The sequence below is a fragment of the Scyliorhinus canicula genome, chromosome 9 (assembly GCF_902713615.1).
Source record: "Scyliorhinus canicula chromosome 9, sScyCan1.1, whole genome shotgun sequence".
NCBI classification, from domain to species: Eukaryota; Metazoa; Chordata; class Chondrichthyes; order Carcharhiniformes; family Scyliorhinidae; genus Scyliorhinus; species Scyliorhinus canicula.
Window position 1 is genome coordinate 165,486,962 of NC_052154.1, and position 15,588 is coordinate 165,502,549.

The 15,588-nt window shown below is 45.8% G+C and overlaps 1 protein-coding gene across 4 annotated transcripts in view; it reads left to right on the forward strand.

Moving 5' to 3' along the window:
- Positions 1–15,588, forward strand: part of tub (TUB bipartite transcription factor) — a 479,022-nt gene that overhangs the window by 395,645 nt on the left and 67,789 nt on the right. For 3 of the 4 annotated variants that reach the window (XM_038808107.1, XM_038808110.1, XM_038808109.1), the window contains exon 4: positions 3,966–4,103. The exons of the other annotated variant lie outside the window; for it this stretch is intronic. In XM_038808107.1, coding sequence (XP_038664035.1) covers positions 3,966–4,103 — 138 coding nt within the window. The remainder of the gene's footprint in view (positions 1–3,965; positions 4,104–15,588) is intronic. 4 annotated transcript variants of the gene reach the window in all.

Sequence of the window (15,588 nt, forward strand, 5' to 3'; positions counted from 1 at the left end):
CTCACTGCCTATCTCAAACTGCAATCACATTAGCTAAATTAAAACTTAAAACCTTCCCTACCTTTCAAGGCTCTAGTTGCGAAGCAACACCCACATACTTATATTTTTTATTTATTCTTTACACTGTAGCTGTTATATCTTTTAGTTTGCCACAAAGAAAAAAGGTATGGGCGTGCCCACACTCTAGATTCATACAAACCCAATGCGAGGTTTTATTTAGGGATGTTGCTCAGACAATCTAAAATAGAGAACTGAAGCCCACGCAAGCACACTCTGCTAATGTCACTACAGATCACATGATGTTTCACCAACAGGGATGCCTTGCCCTTATCCACACTGTAGCTGCCAATTATTTTCTCTTCATGCTTTACTGAGGCTTGACTTTTTCCCCCGAGTAGTGCCCTACAGCTCATTTTCCTTTGGCCTAATCCCACAAAGCTGCTGACCACCCAAGTTTCCTTCCGGGCCTGCATGCTAGATGACACTATAAATGGTTCATTCTCCTCAGGCACTGTCACCACAAAACCGCAATCCTGAATGCCACTGTCCTGGTAAACTTACTGCCCCATCGCCAACCTCTCTTACCTCGCCAAAATCTTTCAATGTGTTTCTTCTTCCCATACCTGGTCCCATATCTCCCACAAATTGATTTTTGAATCTATATGTTTTAGACCCTGCCACATTCCTGAAACTGCTCTAACCAAAGTCACAAAAGACATCCTTTGCAACTTTACTCACAGTGCACCACCCTTTCTCATCTTCTTTCTCGCCTTTTTCGCCACACTGTCCTCCTCCAAGATGTCTCTTCCAAACTCGAGCTTAATATGACTACTCTCGCTTTGTTCCACTCCTACCTATACAATTGTGGCTCAAGCATTTCCCACAATAGCATCTCTTGCCAGCCCCACATTGTTACCTTCAGAGTCCTCCAACAATCTGTCTTTGGCCTTCCTCTGAACTTCATTCTATCCCTCAGTGGCACCTTCAGTGGTCACCTTCCAAATGTATACTGGTGACATTAAGGTCCACCTGTATACCGACTTTCTCAACGCCTACATTTTGTTCTCTGACCGCTTGTCCCGCAACCAGATTTGGATGAGCTGCAATTTCCCTAATTTAAGTATTGGGACGATTGAATGCAACATTTTTGGTTGCTTCTACATAGACTGTCCACTTACCAGCAATTGCATCCAGCCCCCTCCTCAGCCATTGTCTCAGGTTGAACTACAACATTTGCTGCGGGGACCTATTGAATCCAGAATTGAGCTTCTGACTACACAACCTCTGTATCACGACAACCACATACTTCCAACTCTCTAACACCAATGTCCCCTATCTCAGCACAATGTGTTGAACGCCTCATTCATACCTTTCACACTTCATTGTTTCAACACTTTCCTGGCCACCCATTTCCATCCTCTGTAAACCTCATCTCATCCAAAGTTTAGCTTCTGCTATCCAATCCTGTCCTGTCATATATAGTCCCGTCCCATCCTAACTTAAATCCCATTCATCTATTGACTCTTTTCGTCCTGCCCTGCATTGGCTCCCAACCTCCTAAAGATTTCAATCTAAAATTCTCATTTTCACCTTCCCCCATATTTGTAACCTGACTTAGCTCTTTACCACTCCAGACTCTCTTACTCCTCTGGTTCGAACTGTTTCTGGAATCCCCTCCACCCACAACATTTACCTACCTGCCACTCACTGGGGCTTTATGTTTTGGAATTGCCTGTCCAAACCTTTCGAGATCTCCACCGCCGTCTCTCCCCTCAGGCACTCCTTAAAACACAACTCTCTGGCACTTCCTCATATTTGCTTCTTTGGTTTGAAATCTACTTTTACCCGACGTAAGGCGTTATCTCCGGGCCGCGTCGTGCCTGACTGGGAGTGCGACTCGGCCGGTAGATGCCGGGAGAAGACTCCCGCGTGCTTCCCAACAGCAGTATGCCTCACGAGACCTACCAAGACATCGCGAGCAGGACCCCACCCACACGTGACCAGGCCGCAAGACCCGAAGTAGGTTTTAAACCTACTAAAGGCGTTCTCACCCAGGATCTGCCGGCCTCCCCAGGGAGTCCCCAGCCGAGCACTGTTCAGTACTGAACTACGCAAACGTGGACCAGGCAGAACGGCAGCTGGGGGTTTCCTGGGCCATCGGAGGCCCCTGAGTGGCCTGGGACAGTACAGGCCCTCCCCTTGGAACCCGGGCACCTTGGCAATGCCAAGCTGCCCAAGTGGCACTGCAAAGCCGGCAGGAGCACTGCCAGGGTGACACTGCCAAAGGTCAGGGCCTGAGAGGGGTCAAGCCTGTGAAAAGAGGGGGGCTATGAAGGATTGGGGGGGGGGGGGGGGAGTGAAGGTTAAGGGTCCTGGAAGAGGGGAGCCCAAAATGGGGGCGGGAAAATCTGTAAAGAGGGGTCCTCAATGACCCTATAACAGGGTGTCATCACTTGGGAGAGGGTGGTGGGGCACTGCCCATATATGTGGGGGGGTGACATTGGCCATGGATGGGAGTTGTGGGGGACCCAGAAGCTCACTTTGAGATCAGGGCATCCTTTCAAAATGGCAGCCTGATCTCTGAGGAGCCAGTCTGGTCAGTGAGTTCAGCTACCCAGTGATGTGGGCCAAACCGGTGAGAAACTCCCCAAAGACCAAAAAATTTGGGCGGAATTTATCTGCTATTCACACTGGCGGGATATTTTGGTCCCATTGACGGCATAGGGGTTTCCCAGTAACGAGGGGTGCATTCAATGGGGAAATCCCGTTGACAACGGTAGGACCAGAAAATCCCACTGGTGGGCTGCCTCTGTAGCTAAAAAGCACATAGCGGGTTGGTTGGTAAATGCTGCCTGTGACTAAGTGTGGTTAGATAGCGGGGGGGGGGGGGGGGGGGACTCGCTGACAGAGGGGGCAGGAAACTCCCAGCAAAATCCGCCACAAATTACACTTAGAAACTTTTGGAGTATCGTGTTCAATTCTGGTTTCCACTACCAGAAGTATGTGGAGGCTTTCGAGAGGGTGCAGAAGAGATTTACCAGGATGTTGTCTGGTATGGAGGGCATTAGCTATGAGGAGAGGTTGAGTAAACTCGGTTTGTTCTTACTGGAATGACGGAGGTTGAAGGGCGACCTGATAGAGGTCTACAAAATTAAGAGGGGCATAGACAGGGTAGATAGTCAGAGACTTTGCCCAGGGTAGAGGGGTCAATTACTAGGGTGCATAGGTTTAAGGTGCGAGGGGCAAGGTTTAGAGGAGATGTATGAGGCAAGTTTTCTACACAGAGGGTACAGGGTGCCTGGAACTCACTGCCAGAGGAGGTGGTGGAAGCAGAGACGTTAGTGACGTTTAAGGGGCATCTTGACAAATACATGAATAGGATGGGAATAGAGGGATACGGAACCCGGAAGTATAGAAGATTTTAGTTTAGACGGGCAGCATGGTCGCCCTGTGCCTGTGCTGTACTTTTCTTTGTTCTATTTCCGTTAGATTGTGCCTGTGGCCTTTTTGAACTGCCTTGGAAACGTGTTGTACATTGTTTATTTGTAAGTTGTTCACTGCTTTCTGACTTATAACATGTGATAAAAATGTTTTAATCCATCTCATCTCATAGGCAGGGAATTCATACCAAGTTTTAAGCAGCCTCACAATACTGTGGTGGTTGGAATAAAGGTCACTATTGTTGTTATAGATATTTTATGAGTTTACCTTGTAATTAATCGATAGTAACTGAATAAATGTAATATATGATTGCACTGCCCCATTTTCAAGATATTCTTTCATGCCGTCTGATTATGAATGAGGAATATGGATTGAAATATTCATTTCCTTGTTAGCTAAAACCTAATAAGATTATTCCGCTGTTTTGCTTTTTCTCTGAATTACTTCCCTCTGCTTTATTCTTATTTCTGCTCTTGCTGTCTCCCCTTACCTCTCTCTCTGTTTTATCCAAATATTTCATGCAGCAGTGCAAGAAGCCGAACATGAGGATGTAAAGGTTGTAGCAGATGGGCAAGTTCCAAAGCCTTCTAAAAAATCAAAGTCCTCAGCTGCAGGTTCACAAGCTGCCAACCTCAAGAAGGAGAAAAGGGCTAAACAGAAAGGTCAGCCCCTTACACTAGACCTGCATGCAGACCACCTGTCTCTCCATTATAAAGCATGCCCGCCGGTGATATGGAAATAGACTACAGTGGGTTCCCTTGAATTGTGTCTTAAATTCACAATAGGAAGAGTAGGTGATGACTTTAAAGCACGTCCTTAGCATTCCTACACAATCATCAAAGTCTCAGGGTGAGATCCGTGGAAGAATATGTGAAAGAAAAGTGCCCAATAGAGGGAGGCATGTTGTTGCATGGTGGAATTTATTTGGGTTATGCAAATATATTGTGATTTTTGGAATATGATACATTGTTACAGTATTAAAAAGAGAATCAATGCCACAGGTATAAAGAGATATGAGTGTTCCATACCCCATTATACATTTGATGGCTGATTTTGCAATTGCTTTATCCGCTGTCTACTTGGTAAAACCATTTTGTAAATGAGAATCATATTGAAATTGATGGTTTACTCTTGGTGTGCAAAATAGGCAGAGTCAGGGGCAAGTAAGTGTTGCTCTTATAAATACCATTTTACTCAGTGTGCTAATCATTTGGAATAATTTGCCTGCCAAGGTACCAGAGACAAAATCAAGGGGTAAGGAGGTGTTGGCAATTGTATTTTGTAACTTGCTCCCTCCTTGGGTTCTGCTCCATTCCTGCTTCAGGTAAATTCTCTCACATCATTTAATGAGCGGCATTCTCTGCTTTTGGCGAGAAAAGGTTGAAGTCTCCCACCAATGGAAAACAACAATAGAAAATATTGGGACATCAAATTGCAAAGAGGAAATAAGAAATTTACAAATGGATATAGAGAGGTTAGGTGAGTACAATGATATGTAGACAGACATGTCGCTAAAGGGTTAATCACAACACTTAGCTATAACACTACCACTAGAGGGCATTACAAGATCCAGCATATATACTAGTTCCCAAAGGATCTTGGTCTCTTTCCACACAGGAGTAGCTAGACAGCAGTAGTGTAGTATAGTTAGATCACAGCCTAGACACCACGTGTAGTTCAGATACAGTTTATATAGTTATATCTCATCACTTTATTTCTGGAGTTAGTTCAGTAGAGTGTCAAACTCATTTATTAGTTTTATTGTTACTTAATAAATTTGTTTACATCAAAAACTCGTATATTCTTCAAGCTAATCTGCAACCAGTAACGACAGATATTACTTTAACCAAGTAATACAACAGTAAGTGGGCCAAAATATGGCAGATGAAGTTTAACGTGGATAAGTGCAAGGTTGTCCATTTTAATCGGAAAAATGTAAAGGCAACTTATTATCTAAATGGAGAGAAACTTCAGAATGCATCAGTGCGGAGGGATCTGGGTGTCATAGTGCATGAATTGCAGAAAACTAGCATGCAGGTACAGCAGGTAATAAGGAAGGCCAATGGAATTTTGGCCTTTATAATAAAAGGAATAGAGTCTAAAAGTAGGAAAGTGCTGCTGCAGCCGTACAAGACATTAGTGAGTCCGCACCTGGAGTATTGTGCACAGTTTTTGTCCCCTTATTTGAGGACGGATTAGAGGCAGTTCAGTGGGGTTTCGGTAGATTGATTCCAGAGATGAGGGGTTCATCTTATGAAGAAAAATTGTGCAGTTTAGCCCTATACTCGAGTTTAGAAGAGTGAGAGGAGCTATAATTGAGCTATATAAGACGATAAAAGGTTTTGACAAAGTAGACATAGTGCAGATGCTTCCTCTTGTGGGGCAATCTAGAACGAGCGTCATAGATTTCAGATAAGGGGTAGCATATTTAAAACAATGATGAGGAGAAATTACTTTACTCAAAGGGTCATGAATCTGTAGAATTCACTACCCGAGAGTGCAGTGGATTCTGGGGCTTTGAGTAAATTTAAAGAGGAGATAGACGTATTTTTAATTAGTAATGGGTTGAAGGGTTATGGAGTGCGGGCAGGGAAGTGGCTGAGGCCGAGAGGAGATCAGCAACGATCATATTGAATGGAGGAGCAGGTACGAAGGGCTGAATTGCCTACTCCTTCTCCTAGTTCTTATGTTCTTAACATAGCTCCTGTGCATTGTTTTCTTTTTTTTTTAAATAATTTTTATTGGAATTTTTTACAGAAAATATAAAAATATAACAACAAGTATAGCAAAAAGCAGTAATATGCAACTAACAGCCCCATAACACCCACAATTCCCCCCATACCGTAACATCACATGTATCACACTCCCCCCACCCCCCACCCCTCCAAACAAGAGAACTTAACCATAAATTAAAATTAGATAAATCAAATTTAAATAAAATAAGCCAACATAATCAACGTCGTCCCCCCCCGGGTTGCTGCTGCTACTGTCCCAGTACCCTATCGTTGAGCCAGAAAGTCGAGGAAAGGTTGCCACCGTTTAAAGAACCCTTGCACCGATCCTCTCAGGGCGAATTTAACCTTCTCAAGCTTAATGAAGCCCGCCATGTCATTGATCCAGGTCTCCACGCTTGGGGGCCTCGCGTCCTTCCACTGTAGCAAAATCCTTCGCCGGGCTACTAGGGACGCAAAGGCCAGCACACCGGCCTCTTTCGCCTCCTGCACTCCCGGCTCTACCCCAACCCCAAAGATCGCGAGTCCCTGTGCATTGTTTTCTAACCCCCAGGCATCCACATCGAAAACCGAGCCCTGGACATAATTGCTGATGTCCCTCAGTTTTCAAAGCCCATAGATTTTCTGGGTGGTTAGATCTGGAACTTGAATATTCGAGCCAAATGTGTGAATTGGCTGCTCACATAATAGTCAGACTTGATGAGGTCGATTTTTATTGTGTTTACAAAATATTAACAAAAATGCAGTGGGTAAATTGCACCTGCAAAGTAGCCTCGAGGCCTCAATTTGGTGAGAACTCTTTCGGAGCACCCTGAAGCTTGCTTGCAAATTGTAAATAAGGGTAGAACATCAAAAGCACTGGTCATTCATCTAACCTCAAAATTTTCCCCATGGTGCTGCATGTGGAGAGTGGAGTCGCTTTTCCTTGTAAAGGGGTAAAATCAGAAGCACATGGTGCTGATGTAATGAAGATGTAATGCCATATGATTGAGTAGTTGAGATCTGGAAGAAGCAGAAGTTCCAACCTCATGCAGAGGCCCCATTACAGGTAAATCTCGATACAGGTAAATCCTCATACAGGTAAATCCCGATACAGGTAAATCCCGATACAGGTAAATCCTGATGCAGGTAAATCCCGATACAGGTAAATCCTGATACAGGTAAATCCTGAGACAGGCGAATCTCGATACAGGTAAATCCCGATACAGGTAAATCCTGATACAGGCGAATCCCGATACAGGTAAATCCCGATACAGGTGAATCCCGAGACAGGTAAATCCCGATACAGGTAAATCCTATTTTTACAAAATGGGTTAGACCAAGTTCATTTCGGAAAAAAGGATTTTTTCTGGTATTGTGTAAAATAGTCAGAGAAGGGCGATACAGTCAAACAAAAAGATGGATTTATTTCACAGTGCAGGACTATACATGAAAACAAAGTGGAATCAGCAAACGATTAAATAAAATAATTTTCACGAGGGAGCCCTTCAGCCCAATCGACTGAAAATAAACCCAAAATAACACTCACTTTCATTCCGTAAGGCCAGCATTTCCGCTCCATTTGCGTTCCATAAAAATGGGATTTACCCATATGGTAGGTGGAAATAAAGAGTAGCGGTTTTAACAATCTATAGTCTCAAGCAGCTGATGTGGGGAGAGTAGACAAGCCTCAAATAACTCCATCAGAACCCGAACACATGACTATTCATGATGACAATTGACAGCGAGTAAAAGATCCACAAAAAGAAAACAACATGAAGCAGCTACAGACCCGGCATGTCAAGAGAGCCTCAAAAGAAGGACTAAAGGAACAGATTCAAAACTCACCAAAAAGACAAGAGCATTGGGGGTGCAGCAGACGCAAGCTGAGACACAGACCCGGAGTCTGGACAGTAGTGAGCACAGACCAGAATCAACAAGCAACATCAGTGGAGCAGCAACTATTCTAGGAATCCATACTAATACTCCCAGTACCATTCTGGAGCGCAAAAGATGCGCAACTGTTTCAGCAATGGGAGATAACTGGAGAAAGAGGTTTACTAGATGTAGAACCACTTCTGTTTTTCACAAAAAACACAAAAGGATCAGGTCAAAATATTACTGTTTGCAGTTGGAGCTATTGCTGATGCCCGAATAGCGAGGCAGGAAGTCGATGAGCCTTTGACTTCTTACAAAGCATTTGATTCATATGTCAGGATTCCAAAAATGCAATCATGAAAAAGGGCAAAATTTAACAAGTGAACACAAAGACGAGGTGAGACCATGGACTCTTTCATCAACGATCTATGGAATATTGAGGGATAAATTGATTTGTGATCGAATACTAGTTGGGGTCATGGATGAACCTCGATCAGAACTCTTGCAAATGGGAGAAGATTCAACTCCAGTCATGACAGTACAAATTGTGAGACAAACTGAGTAAAAGGCTCAGAAAGCAAAATAGTGCGGTCATGGAGAAGACAAGTTGCCATGGGAATGACTGAGTGAGGCCGTTCAGTATGTAGGCCAGAAAGGGAAAACGTACCAAAGCAGAAGCCCGTGAAAATTGGGAAAAGTGAGCCATCCACCATTGTGAATAGTTCTCACTGTGATAGGAAAAACCTGCACAATTCGGAAGAATGCCCAACATGGGGAGCAGAGTGCCACACCTGTGGAAAATTAGGACATCTTAAAATTTTCTGCCGATCTGAAACGCAGTCTGCAAAAGGAAACAAAAATAAAACTCAACCACATACAAGAAGTGAAAGAAGCACTGCGAAAGGACATTACTTTCCCCAGGAAGTGAAAGTAAACCAAAATTAAATACCGGAGCATTAAACTTGAAGTGGATGGACATCCCGCAGTGTATAAATTAGACACAGAGGGAAGGGTTTCAGTCTTGTCTGATGAAGTAAAATTGTATAAACATATTACAAAGCAGCCATTCATTCACCCACTTATAGGGTCCAGGTGGGGCCACACTGAAAATCATAAGCGAACACATGGCAGAAATGAAGTACAAAGATAGAGAAATCATTGACCCTCTGTACGTCATTCAGAACCTATAATCTTAATCACTAAACAGGAAGACATTCTCAAAATTGAACCTACTCTATAAAATTGATGAAGTTGTTGATGAGCATTACAGCAATATATTCAGGAATGAATTCCCGAGATTAACCACAGGCTTGGCAAAACTGAAGACTGAGTGCCATATTATCCTAAGAGTTGATGCTGAACTGATTTGCCTCTTCACACCAAGGAAAGCCCCTCCCCCATTCTTGGACAAAATCAAGGGTGAAATGGAAAAACTTGTTACAGCAGGGGTTTATCTCCCAAATAACTGCCAACGGGGCGGCACGATGGCACATTGGTTAGCACTGCTGCCTCACAGCACCAGGTTTGATTCCCGGCTTGGGTCACTTTGCGGAGTCTGCACGTTCTCCCTGTGTCTGCGTGGGTTTCCTCTGGGCACTCCAGTTTTTTCCAACAAGTCCCAAAAGATGTGCTTGTTGGGTGAATTGGACATTCTGAATTTTCCCTCAGTGTACCCGAACAGGCACCGGAGTTCGGTGACTAGGGAATTTTCACAGTAACTTCACTGCAGTGTTAATGTAACCAACTTGGGCAGGTTTAGCACAGGGCTAAATCGCTGGCTTTTAAAGCAGACCAAGGCAGGCCAGCAGCACGGTTCATTTCCAGTACCAGACTCCCCGAACAGGCGCCGGAATGTGGCTACTGGGGGCTTTTCACAGTAACTTAATTTGAAGCCTACTGATGCAACCATCAATTCATGCGAAACAGAGAGTAGATGTAAACTGTGGCTTTAATCAACTAGAACAGTGCCTGCCTGCGACTGCTCTGCTACTGAGAGCCGCCTACAGGGCAGCTGCTCTTTATGCCTCCTCTCAAGGGGAGGAGCCGGGGCAGAGTCCACAAAAGCACCAACATGATGCATCACAGGTGATACCTTACAATGGTCCATAGGTTGAGCCCTCTTGGGCAACAGCGTGGTACAGTTACATATATGGTGAATGGTTACTGCAATACGTTCACCACATTCACCCCCTGTTGAAAAAATGAAGTCCGGCGGAGGTGAAGGGTTCACAAGTTCAGCCTGTTCGGATCGTGTGCTGTGATCGCCGAAGCTCTGGTGTCGCAGCTGGCCCGGGTGTCAAACTCATCCGTGCGGGCATGGTAGTGAAGTTGCTGGTGCGGGTACAGACGCGGACTCCGGGAGCGTGTCTTCTGGAGCTTCGTTCCTGTGGGTCGGTGAAGGGGGAATGGGGGCGGGAAGGGGTGCGGGTGCCATGTAGGGGCTGGGGCGCTGGTCAGCGTAGGTTGGGTGGGGTAAGTTGGGGTGGCAGTCGTAGTGGAACCTGCGGGTGCTAGCTCCCAGAGGGAAACCGTATCCTGTCGGTCGTCGGGGTGTTCTATGTATGCGTACTGGGGGTTGGTGCGTAGGAGCTGGACCCTCTCGACCAGGGGGTCACACTTATGGCTCCTGATGTGTTTGTGTAGGACAGGCCCCGGTGTCTTCAGCCAGGACGGAAGCGAGGCCCCGGAGGTGGATTTCCTGGGGAAAACAACCAGGCGGTCATGAGGGGTCTCGTTTGTGGCCGTGCAAAGGAGGGACCTAATGGAGTGGAGTGCGTAGGGGAGGACCTCCTGCCAGTGAGAAACTGGGAGATTCCTGGACCGTAGGGCCAGGAGGATGGCCTTCCAGACCGTTGCATTCTTCCTCTCCACCTGTCCGTTTCCCCGGGGGTTATAGCTGGTAGTCCTGCTCGAGGCGATGCCCTTACCGAGCAGGTACTGACGCAGTTCGTCGCTCATGAACAATGAGCCCCTGTCACTATGAATGTATGTGGGGAAGTCAAACAGGGTGAAGACACTATGTAGGGCCTTAATGACGGTGGCAGCGGTCATGTCGGGGCAGGGGATTGTAAAGGGGAAGCGGGAGAATTTGTCAATGACGTTGAGGAAATATGTTTTGTGGTTGTTGGAGGGGAGGGGCCCTTTGAAATCGATACTGAGGCACTCAAAGGGCCGGGATGCCTTTACCAGGTGGGCCTTATCCAATCGCTAGAAGTGCGGCTTGCACTCCGCACAGATCGGGCAGTCCCTGGTCATGGCTCTGACCTCCTCAGTGGAGTAGGGCAGGTTAAGGGCCTTGATGTAGTGGAGAAGCCAGGTGACCCCCGGGTTGCAAAGGTTATTATGGATAGCCTGGAGTCGGTCATCTTGCGCACTGGCGCACGTGCCGCGGGACAGGACATCTGGATACTCGTTGAGCTTCCCAGGACGATATACTATATCAGAATTATAAGTGGAGAGTTCGATCCTCCACCTCAAGATCTTATCATTCTTGATTTTGCCCTGCTGCGTGTTATCGAACATGAAGGCTACCGATCGTTGGTCGGTGACGAGGGTAAACCTCCCACCAACGAGGTAGTGCCTCCAGTGCCGCACGACTTGCACGATGGCTTGGACTTCTTTTTCGACCGAGGAGTGTCGAATTTCAGAGGCGGTTAGGGTGCGTGACAACATGTTACTGGCCTGCCAGCCTGATTGAGGGTAGCGGCGAGGGTGACCTCTGATTCGTTGCTCTCCACCTGAAAGAGGACGGACTCGTCCACCGCGTGCATTGCGGCTTTGGTGATGTCCGCCTTGATGCAGCTGAAGGCCTGGCGGGCCTCAGCCGCCAGTGGGAAGGTGGTGGCCTTGATTAGTGGGTGGGCTTTGTCCGCATAGTTGAGGATCCACTGGGGGTAATAGGAAAAGGACCCGAGGCACCTTTTAAGGGCCTTGGGGCAGTGGGGAAGGGGGAGTTGCAGGAGGGGGCGCATACGGTCGGGGTTGGGTCCTAGAACCCCGATTTCCATGACGTAGCCGAGGATGGCGAGTCTGGTTGTGCGGAAAACGCATTTCTCCTTGTTGTAAGTGAGGTTAAGGGTTTGGGCGGTTTGGAGAAGTCTCTGGAGGTTGGCATCGTGGTTGGCATCGTGACGTCGTTCGTCGCTCATGAACAATGAGCCCCGGTCACTATGAATGTATGTGGGGAAATCAAACAGGGTGAAGACACTATGTAGGGCCTTAATGACGGTGGCAGCGGTCATGTAGGGGCAGGGGATTGCAAAGGGGAAGCGGGAGAATTTGTCAATGACGTTGAGGAAATATGTTTTGTGGTTGTTGGAGACTAAGGAGCAATTTAGCATGGACAATCCACCTAACCTGTACGTCTTTGGACTGTGGGAGGAAACCGGAGCACTCGGAGGAAACCCACACAGACATAGGGAGAAAGTGCAAACTCCATACAGTCACCCAAGGCTGGAATTGAACCCGTGTCCCTGGCGCCGTGCGGCAGCAGTGCTAGCCCCGTGCCACCATGCCGTTCATAAATATGCGTGATCAAATACACTTGAGAAACAATTTAGGGCAAAATTACTCCAGTTTTCTTCTGCAGTAAAAGTTATAAAATGTATTCAAACACAACACACTTACTGTACTGTCACACATGGAAGGTGAAACAAACATTCCTTTTCTGGGAATCATGTAATTCTTGGAACGTTCCCTTTTAAATTTCCCTCAGTTATTTTTGTGGGTCGAGGGAAAAACAGAAATTAGCCAGTTGTCTCTTCTTGGATGTTTTTTATGTAATCACTGCCTCTCTCTCTCTCTCTCTCGATGAGATAAAGAGGGCACAATGTGTTGGAGAGAAAAGGCTTAAACAGCCTTTTCTTGCTGGAACACTTTCTTAACCCTAAGTGCCAATTTAATGTCATTTACACAGAAGGTATTAGCATCGCAGTCCTATTACGTGTGGGTTTTGTTGTAAGCAGCATTTTATCTATCTCTGCTTCTTGTACATGACTGTATTTGTAATAGAGCTGCTCCAAATAGCCGTCTTTAGTTAAAAGCACTGAAAGAAAAATGTGTCCAATCCTCTGGTCAATTAAAAAAATGTCTGTTTAATTTTCACTTTAAACTGATTAAATTTAGAGTGATGCCATTTTTTTGCTTATTGTCCAGCTGAGAGAGAATTAATTTCAGTTTTACCCCAGAGGGTCAGTCTGCCAAAAGGAAAACGAAAGTACTTTAATTAACCTCGTCATAATGTTCTGTTTTGACCAGACCAGTCCTTATCTGCATGGTGTATTGAACATTTACCATGCACTTTGTTCCCCAGAAGGGTGGTCATGCACGGGGTTACCCTAGAAGACACGCTACAACAGATGTTCTCACATTAGGACTGCATGGGAATTGTCCCGGAAGTTCAAATTTCCAATGGGAAATTTTAATTTAAATTGGGGCCTTGGATAGTTCCGACTCTCTTGGCAGAATTAGCTCCTAGGAAAATGTCGAAGGATAAAAATCACTTCAAACTCCTGGCTAAGGATTATACTGACACCTCCCCTGCCCATCCCAACCATTCCCCCACTGGACTCCACAACTACCCCCAGCCCCAACCAACCCCATCCCTCTGACTACCCTCCTGACCTACCCACTGTCCTCTGATTACACTCTTTCACTGCTCTGACTACTCCCCATTTACTCATCCTACCCCGACCTATGCTGCCCCCCCCATCCCTGATCCAGCCTACCACCCCCTCCGAACCATCCTGCAAACCTGTCAACCACCTGCCTTACATTCTTACCTTTCCCTGGCCTCTCAAAGTGAGGGGGACCTTTAACTTTACCTGCTGTACAGGAGTTGAAGTGGTAGAAAAGGGGCATGGCTTCACTTGCTCCAACGCTGCTGCCCTGCACTTGAAAGTCTATGTGCCAGTACTGCCCAGGAAACACACTGGTTTAAGTAATATTTAACCATGTGAAGATGCACGCACACACAGGCAGGTGCGTGCGCACACACACACATGTACACCAATGCACACACACACCAATGTACACACACACACCCCAACACACATGCCAATGTACACACACACACCCCAACACACACCAATGTACACATACCTCCCAACACACCCTAATACACACACACATTCACACACCCCCAACATGCACACTCACAGGTGTGTACACATACTCCAGAATAGAGGTGTGTACATGCACCCCAGCACACATGTGCGCATATACACTCCAGAGCACATGCGCACACGTACATTTAATACAGTCCTGGAGCAGACACCAACAGTGGCTAGGATACTGGACAGAAACCCCAATATTTTATTTTAATTTGTAAGACTGTGAGGAAAGGATACCTTGCTCCATGAGTGATTTCACGCAAAGTAGGGATATGGTATAGAAAAACAAACCTTATTACTAACTCATCACTAAAATATCTTTAACATCACACAAGAAAATTGCTTACAATTATCCCTTAGACAATGCTAACCATGGCAATGACACAATAACTCTTAACTGCTATCTTTATTCCCACTCAAACAATAAAAGCATCTCAGTTTCCAAACCACTTTTAAATACAGTTAGCACTCAGGAACTCTTGCTGTAAAGTGATGTCTTGGATACTCCACTTTGGGAAAGAGAGATTTTTTTAGAATGCTTTAAAGAAAGAGACCTGATACCCTTTCAGAATAATGCAGAATCTCTGGCTATATTTTGTCAAAAACCTTCTCTGCTCACCTTCCAGCCAAAACCTAACCCCTGAAAACCTGATGGCTCCAAGCACTGGCTCCTCCCATTATCAGCACCACCTCACAAAACTGAACACAATGTCTCTAATTAACAACTGCCCAGGAAACCTTCTGAACAAAATAAAAGTCTATTATCCCCAACTTTTATGATGCTTTAATTGCACCTCTGTCTCCAAAAAGCCTGCTGTCTTTCAAACCAAGATTTTTAAAAGCTAAACTGCAGCAGTCATGCACTAACCCAGGCCTTTAACCCTTACTGCACCAAATACATATAATACACTATATATGACATTTCTACATTCATCATACACTCCAGCACACATGCATGTACAAACACTCCAGCACATGTACATACACTTACTCCAGCACACATGCATGTGCGTGCACAGGCATTTAAGCACACATGTGCATGTAGACACACTTCAGCTCACGTGCGCACACTTGCACTCCAGCACACATGTGTGCACACATACTTCAGCACACAGGTGCGTATGTTAAGTAATGGGTTAAGAGACATTCTAATTAGTTGTCTCATTTAGGTTAAGTATCTAATAATTGACACTGGTATGTAAAGGGGCTTCAGGTGGCCTTTGTGTCAGGTGATGTGATGACAGAGTTCTGTGCAGAGTTGGTTAAAGTGAACTAAAGGTGTTTGAGAAAAGGAGAAGTACCTTTGACTCTTTACGCAACAGCAGCTAAATGTCTAACAATGTGCATGCATTCCAGCACACATGTGCGCACACACACTTCAGCACACATGCACGCAATCACACACTCCAGCACATACGTGCCCTCACACACTGCAGCAAATGCACACA